Consider the following 20,445-nt stretch of genomic DNA (forward strand, 5'->3'; position numbering starts at 1 on the left):
TACATCAAATTTCACTATAGGTCATCGACCACAAGAAAATTGTAGGAGTAAAAAATACCATGAAAAAATGCCCATTAACAAAATGTTTGTATACACAAAAAAAGAAACTTTTTAGGTTAATTTCATGGATTTCCGAATCGAGCCTTTTAGACCCAGAAAAAATAATTTTAGGGGGAAGCAGTTCTAGGAGAAAATGTTCTACATCAGTTATCACTATAGGTCATCGAACACAAGAAATCCATAGCTATAATATATACCAAGAAAATGGTAGCAAAACTTTTGATACATACATTAAAATCTACATACAGAGGATTTTACATTAGGAGATGGAAAAATGTATTTTAAAATCATTCTCTTCCCATGACCTTTACAATATTTTCTTTTTTCGAGTAAAAATAATAACCCAAAATTTTGTTTGTTTTTGTTTCAACATCGATAAAATTTTTATCACAGAATTAAAATTAAAAAAAGAAGAAAATAAAATAAGAATTACAACAAAATACAAATAAAAATGTTACTTAAATTTCGAAATCGACACCGTTACTAGGTTATATGTTTTTAATATAATAATATAATGGGCGTATATACTGAATTCATTTTTTTCAGTAGAATGCATTTTAATTTTTTTTCAATTTCTTTTATTTGCTATTTTGTGTATTTGCATTTTTTTAAATATTTTTTTTTGCATTAATTTTAAACATAACAGTTTGGTTTTTAAATTAATTAATTAAATATATATATGCTTGTTCTTTATACAATTGTTGTTTAATAAAATGACATTTTATTTTTTGTAATATATATATTTTTGTTGTTTTTTTTCTATATCAGTTCAGTTTGCTGGTTTCTCAGTTATTTTCAAAAAAAAAATCAATTTCATATACAATAATTGTGTGTTGAATTTTAATTGTTATTTTTTTTACTAAGTAACAATGTTTTGGTTATTATCAAGAGATAGAGAGAGAGTTATAGAGGGGAAAGGGTTAAAAAGGATTTGGTTAGATTAGAGGGGAATTTTTAGTTAAAAGGCTGGGAATTTTTTGCTAGAGATGTTTGGGGGAAATTTTTGGAGAATTTTTTTTATATGACATGTTAATATTTATGGTAATAATATTTATTAATTAGTTTAGTTTTATTTGCTTTCCATTTAATGATAATTATGGGTGATTTTCAATCTCGACCAACATCATCATCATCATCTCAGTGAGTGTGTTAACTTATTTTATTTAGATTTTCTCCTAAGATTCCATAACATTTTCCTGCTTGCTATTCAATTTTTTTTTTTTGGAGGTCATCCATTCTCTCCGTTTTTTTTTTTTTTTTTTTTTTTTTTGGGAGGTGAGGGAGTTTTCCATAACTTAAGCCTTTGATGTTGCTGCTGGTTTTGTGGCGTTCTGTTGCAAATGCATATTGGTACTATTGTTGCTTATTGCTACTGTTGCAGCTGCTGCTGCTGCAACAGATATAGGTGTTGGTGGCGTTGTCGCTGCTGACGCCCCCATTTCACTATTAACCTGTTGCATGGTGCGTGTGGTGGCCGCATGACATGGTCCACACAAACGCACCGGACTAAATAGCTTGGCATCTGGCAGCGGTGCCCAGTACTCGGAACAATCAGCACAGAAAATTTGTCCGCATGATCTGAATGAAGAAAAAAAAAACAAAGAATTAGGGTAAAAAAAAATATTTTTTTTGAGGCGTGTCAATGGATTATGAAGAGAGACATGCAGTGAGAAACAATAATGGTTTGAGGGGAATTGTATCAAACATAAAGAGGGAATTGCATATCAATGAATGCAGCAGGGGATAATTTCAAATTGATCGAATTTACCCCCAAGACTTAATTTTAGGGATTGGTTGTTAAAGAATAAAATATTCTCCAGAAAATTTCACTATAGGTCACCGGCCAAACGAGAACTCTAGGTATAATAGGGACCAACATAATACTAGTAGAACTTTAGCAATAAAAATTCAATAATATTTTTTATTGGTTAATTTTACGGATTTTCGATTTGAGGTTATTTGTCCTTCAAAACTTTATTTTAGGGAGCTGCCATTAAAGGAGAAGATATTCTCCAGCAAATTTTACTATAGTTCACCGACCAAATGAAATCTCTAGGTGTAATATGGACCAACATAATACTAGTAAAATGTTCGTAATAAAAATTCAAAAATTACATTTTTAGATTAATTACATGGATTTTCCGAATTGAGCCAATTTGTTCCACCAAAACACCATTTGCGGGAGTCGATGTTCACGTAGAAAATGTTCCTGAGCAAATTTCACTATAGGTCACCGAACAAAAGAAATCTCTAGGTGTAATATGGACCAACATAATACTAGTAGAACTTTTACAATAAAAATTCAACAAATTATAAATTTTTAGGTTTCTTGTATTGATTTCCGAATCGGACCAATTTGTGCCATGAAATCTAATTTTAGGGAAAGGGTATCAGAGATGAATTTGTTCTACATTAAATTTCACCATGGGTCACCGACCACAAGACCATATAGGTACCATATACCTATGAAAACACCACAAACAAATTCTATATACAAATAAAATTTAAAAATTTGAAGTTACTTTCATTGATTACTGAATCGTGCCGATTTGTCCTACAAAATTTTATTTTTGGGGAATGATGTCTGAAAATAATGTATTCAGCATCGAATTTCACTATAGGTCACCGAGTCCAAGAAAGCTATAGCTATACCCTATACCTATGAAAACACCACAAACAAATTCTGTATACAAATAAAAAGTAAACCTTTTTGATTATTTTCATTGATTTCAGGACCAATTTGTGCCTTAAAATTTAATTTTAGGGAGAGGGTGTTATAGAAGAATTTGTTGTACATCAAATTTCACTATAGGTCGTCGACCACAAGTAATCTGTAGATATAATATATACCTAGTAAAATACCACAAACAAATTCTGTACAAAAATAAAAGGTAAACTTTTTAGATTATTTCCATTGATCTATGAATCAGATCCATTTGAGGCATAAAATGTAATTTTAGGGAGAGGGTGTCAGAGAAGAATTTGTTCTTCATCAAATTTCACTATAGGTCACCGACCACAAGAAATTGCTAACTATAGTATATACTTAAGAACATGTCAAATTCTGTATACAAATAAAAAGTAAAGTTTTTAGGTTATTTTTTATTGATTTCCGAATCGTAGCAATTTGTGCCCTAAAATCTAATTTTAGAGAGAAGGTGTTCGAAGAGATAATATTCTACATCAAATTTCACCATAGGTCAGGGACCAAAAGAAGTTTGTAGTTATAATATATACTTAAGAAAATACCATTAACAATTTGGGTATCTTTAAAAGGGAAAAATTTTAAGGTTATTTAGTGAATTTCTGAATCGAGGCAATTTGTCCCTCAATTTGTTATTTTATGACGAGGGTATCCGAGAAGAATTTGTTCTACATCAAATTTCACCATAGGTCACCGACCACATGCATTTTGTAGCTATAATATTTGCCGGTAAAAATACCATTAACAATTTGGGTATTAAAAAGGAGCAATTTTTCGCTTAATTCATCAATTTCCGAATCGGGCCGATTTGAGGCATAAAATGTAATTTTAGGCAGAAGATGTATGAGAACAAAAAATTCTACATCAAATTCCAGTATAGGTCATCGACCACAAGAAATCGGTAGCTATAATATTTGCCGATATAAATTAAGTGATACTTGTGGAAATATGTACAAACCATTATTTTTGTTCCCTATAAAAAATTGTATTAAATAACAAACAAATTATGTGTGTGCTTTATTGTATGTAATAGAGGGTATGCATGTGCATGTATGTATGTGATTTTAATGTATTTAAAATCATTGACTTATGGTTAAAAAAGTAAATACGAAAATTTGCGAACTGATAACTAATAAATGACAATGGTTATTAACAATGAAAAGTTGTTAAGGTGGTGTTAAAACAAAAGAACATAAAATTTTAGGGAAAAATAAAATTATTAGGAAGTTGCAAGCTTCCAAAAATTTTATTCAGCCACTTGGGAAATTAAACTACAAATAAAATAGTAAGACATAAAACAGAAATTAGTTACATTACAAAAAAATAGGAGAACAAGAAAAACATTAACAAACTAAAAACTAAGAGAAAAAACAACAAAAGAGAAAAAACGCTAAGTGAACAATTGAGAAAGAATGAAAGTAGAAAACAAAACAAATTTACAATGCGCACCGGCAATGATGTTTCCTTCGACCCAGCCAAAATTCCGTCTGACAGCTGGTACAACGTGAAACGGCATGATCGGGTACCCATAATACACTTGTGGTATTTGGTTGCATTGAGGAACTGGTTGTGGCACAGGACGAGGGACCACTAGCACTGCGATCTTCAACAGCTTCCCATGAGCAAATCGAAGCATTTTCTACATTATCCAGTGCTGAACACTAATTGTGTTGTGTTTTTGAATATTGCACAGGGGGGAACACCAATTGATCATGCGATAGGCCATCGAACGATAACCGAAAAAGAAATACATAGAAATAGGAAACAAAATATTTATATAGAGTTTTGTTAGAGAACAACGAATAGATTTTAGTTGTTGTTTTAAAAACAAAAAATAAATTAAAATTTATTTACATAAAAGACGATTTCATGCTGTTATTCTGTTCAATTTTTAATTTTTTTAAAGCATTATTAAGTTTACAAAAAAGCTTCCTGAAAAAAAATTTAATAAACATAACCTTACATTTTAATTTATGGGCTTAGACGTAAAAACTAACAAAAAAATTATTCCTAACCTAATAAATATTCATATAATTTCAAACTAATAAAAAAACTCAACATTAATAATTATGGAATTGGAATGGAGTTCCAACAAGAGCCTATTTGCTTTTTTGATTAATTTCATTGATTTCTGAATCAGACCAATTTGTGCCTTAAAATCTAATTTTAGGGAGAGGGTGCCAAAGAAGTATTTATTCTACATCAAATTTCACTATAGGTCACCGACAACAAGAAATCTGTAGCTATACCCTCTATCTATGAAAACACCACAAACAAATTCTTATACAAATAAAAAGTAAACTTTTTAGGTTATTTTCATTGATTTCTGATTCGGACCAATTTGTGCCTTAAAATCTAATTTTAGGGAGAGGATGTCAGAGAAGAATTTGTTCTATATCAAATTTCACTATAGGTCACCGACAACAAGAAATCTGTACCTATACCCTCTATCTATGAAAACACCACAAACAAATTCTTATACAAATAAAAAGAAAACTTTTTAGGTTATTTTCATTGATTTCTGATTCGGACCAATTTGTGCCTTAAAATCTAATTTTAGGGAGAGGGTGCCAGAGAAGAATATGTTCTTCATCGAATTTCACTATAGGTAACCGAATCCAAGAAAGATGTAGCTATACCCTACACCTATGAAAACACCAAAAACAAATACTATATACAAATAAAAAGTTAACTTTTTAGATTATTTTCATTAATTTCTGAATCGGACCAATTTGTGCCATAAAATCTAATTTTAGGGAGAGGGTGTCAGAGAAGAATTTGTTCTTCATCGAATTTCACTATAGGTCACCGACAACAAGAAATCTGTAGCTATACCCTCTACCTATGAAAACACCACAAACAAATTCTGATACAAATAAAATGTAAACTTTTTAGGTTATTTTCATTGATTTCTGATTCGCACCAATTTGTGCAATAAAATCTAATTTTAGGGAGAGGGTGTCAGAGAAGAATTTGTTCTTCATCGAATTTCACTATAGGTCACCGAGTCCAAGAAAGCTGTGGCTATACCCTACACCTATGAAAACACCATAAACAAATTCTATATACAAATAAAAAGTAAACTTTTTAGATTATTTTCATTAATTTCAGAACCGGGCCAATTTGTGCCATACAATCTAATTTTAAGGAAAAGGTGCCAGAGAAGAATATGTTCTTCATCGAAATTCACTATATGTCACCGAGTCCAATAAAGCTGTAGCTATACCTTATACCTATGAAAACACCACAAATTAATTCTGTATACAAAACAAAATAAAAATGTTTGGTTATTTTCATTGATATCTGAATCGGACAAATTTGTGCCATAAAATCTAATTTTTGGGAGAGGGTGTCAGAGAAGAATTTGTTCTACATCAAATTTCACTATAGGTCGTCGACTACAAGTAAGCTGTAGCTCTAATATATACCATGGAAAATACCACAAACAAATTCTGTATACAAATAAAAGGTAACATTTTTAGGTTATTTTAATTGATTTATGAATCGAGCCGATTCGTGCCATAAAATCAAATTTTAGGGAGAGGGTGCCAGACAAGTGTATGTTCTACATCAAATTTCACTATAGGTCGTCGACAACAAGAAATCTGTAGCTATACCCAATACCTATGAAAGTACCAAAAACAAATTCTGTATACAAATAAAATGTAAAAAAATGTAGTTTACTTCCATTGATTTCTGCATTGGACCAATTTGTGCCATAAAATCTAATTGTATGGAGAGGGAAGAATTTGTTCTACATCAAATTTCATTATAGGTCTTCTTACAAAAGTAAACGGTAGCTGTAATATATACAGAGAAAAATACCACTAACAAATTAAAAACTTGTAATTAATTTTATTTCCTTCATATTTCGCATATTCAGTCATAGACCAGTCAGTATAGGGCCTTATAGTTCGGCTCTCTTACATGCCAGCAAATTTATGTAACAACAAAACTAATAATTCAAGCTCCATGCAAAGCAAAAGACAAGAAGACACATTAAGTAAAAAGCTTGGGCCAAATTTAAAAATAAAAACAAAATAAAAATTTTAATAAAACAAGAACAAAATAAAAGAAAAGAAAAAAACTAACCCCTGAATAAATATCATCATCATTATCACCATTACTACTATCACTATATTCATCATCATCTTCTTCCAATTCATAATCCAAATTGTCATCACAATCATAATTTTCCCCATTATTACCATAAAAGTTTTCAATAATTATGGTGGCAGTTGAGGATAAATGACTTCTAGAGAAAATACGTTGATGATGACGACGTTTACGACGGTGGGAATAATGTTTGCGAAATTGTTGTCGATGTTGTTGTTGGTGGTACAACGGCAACGTTGGAGCACAATAATGTCGTCGTCTTCTATGTGGTGGTAGTAGTAGATTTGTTGTATTATCAGAATGCATTTTCTGTTGTTGATGATGTTGTTTTGTGGTTAATTATTACAACAATCATAAAATGTGTGTTTCTTTGTCATAGCTCATTGACCTTAAAAATTATTAATTTAATTTCACCTAACTTATGTACAACAAACAAAATTTTGCAATTTATTTTTTTTAAACAAACAAATAATTTAAATAATAATAATTAATAGAAAAATCACATTTAGTAACTAATGCCAAAGAAGATAATGAAAAATAACCAGGGGAGAGCAACAGAAATTTTAAAATCATTTCAAATATTATCTACAAATCGTCTTTGCTTCTTTCTAAGGTGGGGGGTATTATTTGTTATATATTTGTTTGATAGATTAGAATTAAAATAGTTTTACCTAAATATTGTTTTTTTTCTTTTTCGTCTAAGCATTTCATTTTTCTTAGTGTAGTTCTTAATTGTTAAGGACTTTGCTTAAGTTATGTGATATTCACCTGTTCATCAGTGTTGGTCGATGCATTTGCATTATTGCAATTTGGACATATTTTCTTTAGCAATGCCATGCGCATATCGTGCAATTCGCGTAGTAAAACGTCTTCGCGCATCTGGAAAAGAAACAGAAAGTAATATAAATTGAAATGTATAAATGAAAAGAGAGGCTGGGTTAGTATTTCATTCTAAGCAATTGGACCTATTTTTACGGGATAGTATCTGAGGAGAAATATTATTTGTCAAATTTGACTATGGATCTTCTTCAAAAAGAAATGTGCAACTGGAATATATACCAGAAAAACAATAGGTAACAAATTGCTTATAAAAAAGTAATCGATTTTTAGGTTAATTTCACATTCGGAGCAATTTGACCAACATAACCTCATTTAATGGGGTTGCTGCCTGAGGGGGAAATATTCTATGTCGAATTTCATTAGCAAGAAATCTGTAGCTATAACGTATACCATGAAAAATTTTCGTAACAAGTTGAATATAAAAAAATCAATTCATTTTTTAGTTTAATTTCAGAACTGAGCCTATTTGTCCCACTAAACATCGTTTAAGGGGTTTGGCATCCAATAGGAATATATTCTATATCAAATTTCACTATAGGTCTTCATCTGCAAGAAATCTATAATAATGTATACCATGAAAAATTACAGTAACAAATTGATTATAAAAAATTTCATTGATTTTTAAGGTTAATTTCAGAATAGGGCCAATTTGTCCCATAAAACATGGTTAAATGGGGTTGACATCCAAGAAGAATATATTCTATATCGAATTTTACTATTGGTCTTCTTCCGCGAGAAGTCCGTAAATATAACGTATACCATTAAAAATACATGTAACAAATTATACTACTGCATTTTTAGGTTATTTCATTGGATTTTCCAAATTGAGCCCATTTGCCCTGGTATACGTCATTTTAGGGGGATGGCCTTCGAGGATAACTTATTCTACATAAAATTTCACTACAGGCCTCCGACCACATAAAGCATGTGGCTATAATATATACCATTAAAATATCCACTAACAAATTTTGAAAGAAAAAAAAATGGAATTTTTAGGTTATTTTCATTGGTTTCCAAATTGAGTCCATTTGCTAATTTAAACTTCATTTTTGGGGGATGGGCTTCGAGGAGAACTTATTCTACATTAAATTTCACTATAGGCCACCGACCACATAAAACCTGTGGCTATAATATATATCATTAAAATATCCACTAACAAATTTTGAAAGAAAAAATCATGGAATTTTTTAGGTTATTTTCATTGGTTTCCAAATTGAGTCCATTTGGCCCTTTATTCTTCATTTTAGGGAGAAGGTTTGCGAGGAGAACTTAATCTACACCGAATTTCACTATAGGTCGCCGACCACATAAAACATGTGGCTATAATATATATCATTAAAATATCCACTAACAAATTTTGGAAAAAACATGGAAATTTTGAGGTTATTTTCATTGGTTTCCAAATTGAGTCCATTTGTCCCTTTATACTTCATTTTAGGGGGATGGCCTTCGAGGAGAACTTATTCTACATCAACTTTCACTGTAGGTCACCGAACAAATAAACTCAGTAGATATGAAATTTTCTATCGAAATAAGATGAAACAAAAATTGATTTTATGATTTAAATATCAAATGTTTTCTCTCTCTCTCTTTCTTTTTTTTTTTTGTAATATCCTCATTACCATTATATACATTACCTTATGTTCATGTACAATTTGCTGTAGTCTTATATTTTCTTCACTTAAAGCATGTGCTAAACCATCAGGGCAGGAAATAGTAACTTGTTGTCGTTCAGTCAAACCAGGTGGTGTCATAGGCAAAGATCGTACACCACCGCCAGGCAATGAGAAGCGTGAAATGTAACTGTGGATAAAACGGGGGAAAAATAGACAATGATTTTGGAATTGAAATCACAATATAAATGGGAAAATTTGTCATACCTTCCATTTACTTGTTTGGCAATAAAACCCGAATTTGATGACGATGTACGTCTTCTTCTTTGGCTAGAGGCAGCTGTGGTTGTATTAGGTATTGCAGTATTAGTTAGTACCGTACTATAAGGTAGATTGTAAGCGGACATTGTTGATGCTGAGGTTGTTGGTGTGGCTGGTAATGCTGATGATGAAGAACATTGAAGTGGAGCAGCAGCAGCTGTGGCTGTAGCAGCCGTTTGCTGCGAACCTGACGAGGTAGTTGTATTAGCAGCAATTGTTTCACATTTGCCACTAATGGAAATTTCTAATTTCCTATGTTCAGGTAAGATGAGTATGCTTTCCTCCATTAGACCATCAGCCAGAGCAGCAGGAGCGGAGACCAGACGACTTGATGGTTTATTGTCACTGCCACTAGTTGTGTGGGTCGACGTGTCATCTACTGTTGTTGTTGTTTTATGTAGATTATTATTGCTGTTGTTGATGATACTGGTGGACAACTGATTTGGTCGGCATGCAATATTATTGTTGCTATGAACTTTTGGCAAAATTTTACATGTTGTGCTGCTGCTACTCTGCTTTGCTGACTTCTCTTCATCGCCATTTTTTGTGCTTTGGCCATCAAGATTTTGCTTTTTGGGAGAATCTTGCCTGTCTCCACCACCGCCATCGATGCTATCACAATTGCCATTACCATTTTGTATTTTAGTTTCCGCCAAGGGTACCAAGGTATCAGTACTAGTGTTAATGGAACCATGCCATAAATTATGAGAATCATCAGCTGTTTTACTATTGTTTTTCAGTGACTCAATGGTCGAACCATTGTAGGATGTTTCCAAGCTGTTGTTACATGAAGTATCTGGAAGTAGGGTGGGTGGGGGAATTAGAAAGTGCAACAAAAATTAGAATCCTTTGGGAATTTCTTACCATCCATGGCAACACTTTTCATCATTAGATCCAAACCCATAGAGGTGTGTTTTTCAATGGTAATCCCATTGGAACTTCGTTGAATGCCATTTAAACCATTGGACACGGAGGAGTCGGTAACATCATTCTCTGCCTTCGTGACAATTTCCTTGACCACAATTTTCGTTTTTCCCGTAGGTATTGGGGGCGATGATGGGCATTGTTGTGTATTGTTGGTTGTTGTTGTTGCTATTTTTGTAGTCTCATTATCACAGCCAGTATGTTGTTGGTGTTGTTGTTCGGGTTCCTGTTGACTTGAATAGATGCTGCCATTTGATGTTGTGATTTCATTCTTTTTACTTTCACAGCATTCCACCACTGGAATTTCATTGGAATTTTTCCCGGCATTCGAAGCCAATTTAAAATCATCATTGTCATGATTGTTCAGTTCATTTGTTAAGTTTTCCAATTTGCGGGTTGTATCGTGTATTAAATTCGCTAATATATCGGGTGATTCTTCACGCTCGTCAGATTGTAAATCGGCAATGGAATTATTTTCCGAATTTGAACCAATTGTTAGACTGGAAGGAGAAGAAATAAAGAAATGAATTGGAAAAGATTTTTTTTGTAAGAAAACTTACTTTGGATCTACTGTCATGTTTGGATCACTTGAGCGTCTCGACATACTATTCTGTATGAAACCAGCTGTTATTAGGTCACCATATGATCTCGTTTTGGACATAGAACCTAAAAATAAAATACTCAATGTTATCAAACATTTCAAATTCCAATGCAAAAAGAAATTTTCATCATACTTATGGAACCCATCATCGTGTCATTAATATAATTTGGAAAATCAATGGAATTTTGATTGCCACCCAAACTGCCCAAATACACCTCTGTCCACAGTGATAAATCTCGGACATTATGAGCCGGCCATAATACTTTATCTCGTTGTGGCTTGTACAGGGGATTACGATAAATGGGACTGGACAGAAACGACCAAACACTGAAGGTACGTTCGAAGACGGAATTTTCCAAACGTTCCTTTAACGTATTGCACAGGAAATTGCCGAAAAGGCCAGAGTGAGAGTGTTGGGCTAATTTGATCTGTAAGATAAATTATTTCGAATTAAATGAATGAAAATAATTAAAAAAAAAAACAAATAACTTACCAAATAACCCATACTAAACTCAAAACTGCAACTAAATTGTTTATGGATTTGATGTACCAAATCCAGCCATTGCAGAAATACTGGACAACGCTCATTGAGTTCTTCGGAGCCGGGGCCATGGCCACAACGATCGGCAAATTTGTGGCCATAACTAAGCCATTCACGTTCAACCAAAACTCGGAAACCCTTGGGGAAAAGAAGAAATGATTGGTTAAAAAAAATTATAAATAAATTTATGTTATTTTTGGAATTGAGTCAATTTGTTTCCCAAACAGGGTTTAACGGGGTTGGCATCAAAGCAGAATATATTCTAGATCAAATTTCATTATAGGTCTTCATCTGCATGAAATCCGTAACTATAATGTATACCCCAAAAAATTACACTAACAAATTTATTATAAAAAATTGCATGGATTTTTTTAGGTTAATTTTTGAATCGAGCAAATTTGTCCCTCTAAATATGGTTTAACGGGGTTGGCATCAAAGCAGAATATATTCTAGATCAAATTTCATTATAGATCTTCATCTGCATGAAATCCGCAGCTATAATGTATACCCCGAAAAATTGCAAAAACAAATTGATAGAAGAAAATTCCATTGATTTTTTAGGTTAATTTCTGAAAATAGCCAATTTTTCCCCCAAAACATCGTTTAGCGAGCTTGGCATCAAAGTAGAACATATTCTATGTCAAATTTCACTACAGGTCTTCATCTGCATGAAATCCGTAACTATAATGTATACCCCGAAAAATCTCAGTAACAAATTGACAGAAAAAAAATTAATTGATTTTTTAGGTTAATATCTGAATCGAGCCAATTTGTTCCACTAAACATGGTTTAATGGGGTTGACATCGAAGAAGAATATATTCTAAATCAAATTTCACTATAGGTTTTCATTTGCCAGAAATCTGTAGCTATAATGTATACCATGGAAAACCATAGAAACAAATTGATTATAAAAAAGTTCCATTGATTTTTTAGGTTAACTTTAAAATCAAGGCAAATTGTCCCTCAATTTAAATATTAATTTTTATTTCTTTTTTACCTCTATTGTCCTATAATATGGATCCAAACACAGCTGTGCAGTGGCCACAATTTGTGGGGTGCGATCCCAACCATCTGAACAATGAACCAATACGGGTCGTCCTTTTTTCTCGATGGCATGACACACGGTCATGGAGGCAGCCAACAGACCAGATAAATGTTGTAACCACATGGTCTTCTCCAAGAGGCCCAACCAACTGTAAAGAAATGAAGGAACATAGATTATCATAGAGAACGAAAGGGAGAGAGTTTAACCTACTTTGGAACATCTGGCGGCGAAGCACACAGCTGCCGTAGGGCATGAAAACTTTTCCGTATAACATGTATATTGCCCAAATTCATAAATTCTATTTCGGCACATGGATAGTACTCAATACATTCACAGCCACCACCACGGGCCCTATTTGTTACGGCCGATGTATAGCTGCGGGCATCCACTATGAGAATTTTCTAAAAAAAAGAGAAAATTTTTAAGTTTTTGGTAGGATTTTCTTTATGGTACCACAACTTACTCTCACTTCATCCAGGGCCACCTCTTCATGACTACCATCCGGACTGGAGGGTGAACTATCACCCGACGGTATCTGTATACTTTGTGCTGATTGCGATGTATTGGCAAATTGACGCATTTGTTCGCCGCGATCGAAGGCACAGGCATCGGCCAAAGCCTTTAGCAGCTGTTCGTCTTTGGTATTGCGCCAACCAAGCCAACCCACTTCCGGTTGACTGCATCTGGCAATAACAGCTCCCGATTTACGATGACGCCACACCACGGCGGGCAGCCGCCTTGAACCTCTAAAATTGGCCACATTATTCAGCGTTTCATCGGAAATGCAACAGGGTACTAAAAGTTTGGGTGGATATGAGGGACATAGCTTGAAATCTTCATTGGCTCGTGAAATACGCCAGGGACCATTTAAATCGAAACCCAAACGTTCAACTTCACGCATAAAATCATCTTCATAGCGATAGCTACACTTTTGTAATCGCTCATTGGTGTCCAGGGCCAAATAGGGATTATAGCCGCCATTGTTATCGGCATTTGAATTCAGAGCGCTATTAAATGTTTGACTGCCACCCACACACCCTCCTCCTCCACCTCCGCCGCCACCACCACCTCCATTTAACGTATCACATGCCCATGAACAGAATGGAAAAGCGAATATAGATTCCAGTGTCTCGGGGACACCCACCGACATCTGTATCCGTCTTTGCCATTCCGTACACTGTTCGGCCGTCTCAAATGAACACTTCACTGTGCTGGCATCCTTACAGTAGACAATCAGATGAAACAAATCACGGCTTTGGGCCGATTCGATTAGGCCCAGCGGTATGGACGTTTCAACATTGGTTGAGGTTTTCTGTAGATAAAGGCGATAATTGGATAGGGCCAATATGCCATCATCGGTGCGTCCCAAATATTTGACAGACTCGCCAGCAACTGGAAAAGTGAGGGAGAGAGAAATGAGAGAAATTAATTTGATTTTGCGGAACTTTGAGAATTTTGAGGTTAAGACTTACGCTCCTGAAATGGGACTTTTAATTCTGTGTCTTCTTTCTCCATTTGTGGTTTGGGAAATAATTCAGCGGCTCGTACCATACACAATGATGGTGGGGGCGATCCATCAGATGCCTCCATTTAGCTGCAATGGAAATGAAGAAGAGAAGTAAAATTAATAAAATGATTGAATTTGAAAAAAATTTTAAATATTTTTTTTTAAATTTTATATATTTTTTCAACATTTTTTTAAATATTTTTTTTAAATTTTAAATATTTTTTTTTAATTTTTTTAAATTTAAAAAAAAAATGTAAATATTTTTTTTTTAATATTTAAAAATTGTTATTAATAAATATTTTTAAAAAAATGATAACAACAACAATAGCGATTATATTAAAACAGCAAAAACAAATAAGACAGTAAACAACTTAACTGAAAAGTGGACATCAATGTGTTTTTTTTTTTTTTTGCTTCAAACTTTTTTGCAAAGCAACAGCAACAAAATCGAATCGAAAACACTAACAACAACAAAGACGCGGAACAACAACAAAAATCCAGTTTTCAAGTTTTATAAATAAATTTAAGCCGCCTTGTTTGGAGAGTAGTGCTGCTTTGTTTTCGAATTCAACACTTGATCCAATAATTCTGGATTTAACAACACTTTTGTTGTTGTTGGAGATCCTTTGTTCGAATGAAGTTCAAACAAAGGATTAATATTCGTTCGTTATTAAGTTTTACAACAATAAATACAATAAGTCTACACCTTAATGCTTGGGATAATTTTTTTTGTCTCAGAAAAAGTCTCCACTTTTGAAAAAAATCTCTACACACATTATTTTCTAAATGCTCAATTGGAAAAAATCACCAAATAGAGCGAATGATGGGAAAATAATATCTCACAATATTTTTCTAAGGTTCAGAAATAGTCTCCACTTTACAAAAAAGTCTCCACACATTTTTTTATTTTTTCAAATCAAAAAATGGCCAAATTCGATTTATAATGGAAAATAATTCTCCATATTGCATTTTATTGGTATAAAGTAAGTCTCCACAAAAAAGTCTCCACACAATTTTTTTTTTAATTTTCAATAAAAAAATAACTAGATTGTATATATGATGGTAAAAAAAATTGTTCTCAATATTTTGCTAAGGCTCAGAAAAAGTCTCCACTGTGCAAAAAAGAAGTCTCCACAATTTTTTTTTCAATTCTAATGGGAAAAAATCACAAAATTTAGCCAATGATGTGAAAATAATATTTCTCAATATTTTTCTAGGGCTCAGAAAAAGTCTCCACACATTTTTTTATTTTTTCAAATCAAAAAATGGCCAAATTCGATTTATAATGGAAAATAATTCTCCATATTGCATTTTATTGGTATAAAGTAAGTCTCCACAAAAAAGTCTCCACACAATTTTTTTTTTAATTTTCAATAAAAAAATAACTAGATTGTATATATGATGGTAAAAAAAATTGTTCTCAATATTTTGCTAAGGCTCAGAAAAAGTCTCCACTGTGCAAAAAAGAAGTCTCCACAATTTTTTTTTCAATTCTAATGGGAAAAAATCACAAAATTTAGCCAATGATGTGAAAATAATATTTCTCAATATTTTTCTAGGGCTCAGAAAAAGTCTCCACACATTTTTTGTATTTTTTCAAATGAAAAAATTACCAAATTCGATTTATATTAGAAAAAAATTCTCCACATATTTTTTTATTTAAAAAGTCTCCACTTTATAAAAATGTCTCCACACAATTTTTTTTTACATTTTTAAATAAAAAAATCCGCAAATTCTATTTAAATGGGAAAATCTCCACTTTGCATAAAAGTCTCCACACATTTTTTAATTATTTTTTAATGAAAAAATTGCCATATTCGATTTATGATAGGAAAATGTTTCTCCACATTATTTTTTATTGGTTTGGAAAAATTCTCCACTTTGTAAAAAAAGTCTCCACACATTTTTTTTTATTTTTTCAAAAGAAAAAATAGCCAAATTCGTTTTAAAATGGAAAAATAATTCTCCACATTGTATTATATTAGTTTAGAAAAAGTCTCCACTTTTTTTATTAGTTTAGAAAAAGTCTCCACTTTGTAAAACAACGTTCACAGACTTTTTTTTATATTTTCAAATAAAAAATCCCCAAATTTAATTTATGATGGGGAAATATTTCTCCTCATTGTATTTTATTGGTTTAGAAAAAGTCTCCACTTTGTAAAAAAAATCTCCACACAATTTTTTTTTTAATTTTGCAATAAACAAAAATCCACAAATTTGGTTTATGATGGCAAAATATTTCTCCACATTGTATTTTATTGGTATAGAATAAGTCTCCAATTTACAAAAAAAAGTCTCCACACATTTTTTTTATTTTTTCTAATGAAAAAAATTGCCAAATTCGATTTATAATGGGAAAATATTTATCACATTATTTTTTATTGGTTTAGAAAAAATCACCACTTTACAAAAAAAGTCTCCACGCAATTTTTTTATTGCTACAAGTGAAAAAAATTGCCAAAATCGATTTATAATGGGAAAATAATTCTCTACATTGTATTTTTCTGGTTTAGAATAAGTCTCCAATTTGTAAAAAAAAGTCTCCACACAATTTTTTTTATTTGTTCAAATAAATATGGCTAAATTCGACTTATAAAGCGCAAATAATTCTCCACATGGTATTTTTTCGATTTAAAAAGTCTCCTCCACTTTGTAAAAAAAAGTCTCCACACAATTTTTTTTTAAATAAAAAAAATTGCCTATGCGACTTATAATGCGAACATAATTCTCCACATTGAATTTTTTTATTTTAAAAAGTCTCCAATTTGTAAAAAAAAGTCTCCACACATTTTATTTATTTTTTTTTTCAAATGAAAAAATTTACCAAATTCGATTTGCAATGAGAAAATAATTCCTCACATAGTATTTTATTGGTATAGAATAAGTCTCCACTTTACAAAAAATGTCTCCACATATTTTTTTTATTTTTACACGTGAAAATAATGGCAAAATTCGACTTATAAAGCGAAAATATTTCTACACATTGTATTTTTCTGCTTTAGAATAAGTCTCCACTGTGTAAAAAGTCTCCACACACATTGTTTAAATGGAAAAAAATCACCAAATTTAGCCAATGATGGGAAAATAATTTTTCTCAATATTTTTCTAGGGCTCAGAAAAAGTCTCCACTTTGCAAAAAAAGTCTCCAAACAATTTTTTTTACATTTTCAATAAAAAAAATCCGCAAATTCGATTTATAATGGGAAAATAATTCTCCACGTTGTTTATTTCTAGTTTAAAATAAGTCTCCACTCTGTAAAAAAATATTTCTCCACATTGTATTTCATAGCTTCAGAAAACATCTCCACTTTGAAAAAATTCTCATTTTTTTTTCACATTTTTCAATAAAAAATCCCCAAATTCGATTTATAATGTGAAAAAAATTATCCACATTGTATTTTATTGGTTTAGAAAAAGTCTCCACTTTGTAAAAAAAGTCTCCACACAATTTTTTTTTAGATTTTCAATAAAAAATCCGCAAATTTGGTTTATGATGGGGAAATAATTCTCCATACTATTTTTTATTTGTTTGGAAAGAGTCTCCACTTTACAAAAAAAAGTCTCCAATTTGTAAAAAAAGTCTCCACTTTGTAAAAAAGTCTCCACACAATTTTTTTTCTTTTTCAATAAAAAAAATAAATTTAATTTTTTGATATTTTTTAACTATTCAACGAACATTTTTCTTCGGGTGTATAAATTAAAGTGATAACATTATTCTTGGTAATATTTGGATATTTTTTTTTTTTTAATTTTTTAAAATTATGTTTTATGAGGTTATGACATATCTGAGAGTAGAGCCAAGTAGAGGTGGGTAGAGGTACATGCAACCATAGGTGTCCTTCCTTGGCCAGAATGCCATATTGTGTGTTCGTTTTTTTTTTTTATTAAATTAATATGGAACAATTGTTAGAAGTGTGTCATTGCGATCCACTCCACCATGCCAGCCTGGCAATCCACATCTGTTCGCCAGGAGTACCCATCAATCAGTTAAAAATCTATTTCATCAGCAAAGTGGAAGACCTCCCATGGCAGCATCATGTCAAATGGATGGATGGATGCCTAATGTCTTCGTATTTTTTTATTGAGGTTATTGGCGTCAAAGGACGACAATAATTATATGGAGGCACTATCGGTTAAAAGGGCTATGTGGAGGATGATGTGAAGCCTGCCCTGAGCTAAAACTTGAGACATGTCCTGCTAATTTTCTTTTATTATTTTTTTTTTCTTTCAATTATTTATTATAAGGAGGAAAGGTACGCCCTGTCCTGTTAACACAATTATTTCGAAGACACATGTCGTTCTTTCTCCGCATGGATGTCCATAGACCGGAAAGGGAATTAAACCGGAAAATGGATACAAAACGTGAGGAACATGGGGACTATTTTACACAGACACACACAAGATTTTACACATTTTCTTCACTGGAACTTATTTTTTTAATTTATTTTTTTATTTTTTTTTTAATTTTTTGGTTACCAAATTCTTAGGAAAAAAAACTTCGATACTATTTGTTCAATCGGATTTTTTTCTTTCACCGTGAAAACCATGTGCTTTTCAACTAAACGCGATTTTCTATTTGAAGAATCAAGTCAAAAGGATATGAAGGAAGGACGATTTTCGATTTATTGTATGGGAATTTTGTATACTGCGCAATACCCAAAACACAGACACCGCCGACACAGACACACACACACTCCAACACACTTGTCGCGTAACGTAAAATTTCGTCAGAATAGTAGTAAAAAACAAAAACTTCAATACGAATTCAAGCGGCACATGTTCCGAACTACGACGACGAATGAACGAACGAACAAACGATGGAATGTCCTTATAAATAGCCATAACGACAAAGATAATGACGACGAGGACGACGATGGATGATTAGTTTAATAAACGATTTAACCATAAAGAGGATAAACAGCAACAACAACAACAAACAATTTATTGCTCTTGAGACCAACAACAACAACGACAACAAATAATTAACCGAAATTTTGTAATAAAAATAATTTTACAGCAGACAGGCGCATTCCACAACATGGCAATTAGACAGCCTGCCTGTCTGCCAAGCCACAGTAAGTAAGTAAAAACACTTTTCAGTTGCATACTTTCAGGCGTGATTTTTTAAGATATTTTTAGGAGCCATCTTTCAGGCGGGACAAAAAATATATATTATTATACATTAATTTGTATTAAAAGCCGCACATTGGTCGCCACTATATTTTATATTATCAGAAAATAATTCGAAATATTTTATAGGTGCCCCACATTGGGCGCCATTATTATTATATCAAAAAAAAAAAATTGCTAGGGTCTCTCTCAGAAAATAATTCGAAATATTTTATAGGTGCCCCACATTGGGCGCCATTAATTTTATACCAAAAAGAAAGGTTTGCTAGGGTCTCATGTTGGACGTCATAATTGTTTTATAATGAAAAAATTCTAAAATATAATTGACATAATTGTCCCCCAAACAAAATACCATTGCCCCACATTGGGCGCCATTATTTTTTTTATCATAAAATTAATTAGATATATTGTTTCGTCATCTCATGTTGGGCGCCATAATTGTTTTATAACGAAGATAAATAAAAAATATTTTTAATGGTCCCACATTGGGCGCCATAATTTCTCTAGCTCGGAAATATTGCTGATTTTCCTCTTTAGCGATTTTGTCCGTCCCTTTGTTGGGCCCCATAATGTTTATAAAAAAAAATTGGTCTGTGATCTCATGTTGTTTTATAATAGAAATAAGATGAAAAAAATGAATGGCCCCACCTTGGGCGCCATATTTCTCTAGCACGGAAATACAATGGCAAAGAATTGTCCACTACCTACAAACTGCAGCAAAATCAACACTTGGGTACCAAAAACCACCATCAAGAAACCCTTGTTACCATCAGGAGTATCGTAATGCCACCGATGTGGAAAATGAAGTCCGGAAACTTTACGAACGAGTAAAAAAACAGACCGTAGGTTTTGGCGCAGGCACATCCTTCTGTAGAGATGTAGAATGAAACCTGGTAACAGATGCAGATAGCGTGTTGAGGCTCTGGAAGAAGCATTTTGAACAACTTCTGGTATCAAGTAGTGGCGGTGAAGAAGATACCCCAGAACCAATAAAAGAAGACGGTATAGAATGTATACCACCTAGCCAAGTTGAGGTCATAAA

The 20,445-nt window shown here is 32.3% G+C and overlaps 1 protein-coding gene across 1 annotated transcript; it reads right to left on the minus strand.

The window, feature by feature from the left end:
* Positions 1-1,355: 1,355 nt before the first annotated feature.
* On the minus strand, positions 1,356-14,368 carry LOC133330223 (myotubularin-related protein 4). The gene is made up of 14 exons (XM_061538689.1): positions 14,239-14,368; positions 13,230-14,158; positions 12,977-13,167; positions 12,719-12,914; positions 11,673-11,858; positions 11,313-11,607; positions 11,139-11,244; positions 10,519-11,078; positions 10,148-10,450; positions 9,601-10,030; positions 9,358-9,523; positions 7,649-7,759; positions 4,214-4,425; positions 1,356-1,638 (listed from the first exon to the last, which is right to left on the minus strand). Exons 1-14 carry the CDS (start codon positions 14,354-14,356, stop codon positions 1,356-1,358), a joined length of 4,086 nt encoding a protein of 1,361 aa, XP_061394673.1. The 5' UTR covers positions 14,357-14,368.
* Positions 14,369-20,445: the final 6,077 nt, after the last annotated feature.

This window comes from Musca vetustissima, unplaced genomic scaffold (genome assembly GCF_032173495.1).
Source record: "Musca vetustissima isolate MV318-11 ecotype Yass unplaced genomic scaffold, APGP_CSIRO_Mvet_v1 utg189827, whole genome shotgun sequence".
Lineage (NCBI taxonomy): Eukaryota > Metazoa > Arthropoda > Insecta > Diptera > Muscidae > Musca > Musca vetustissima.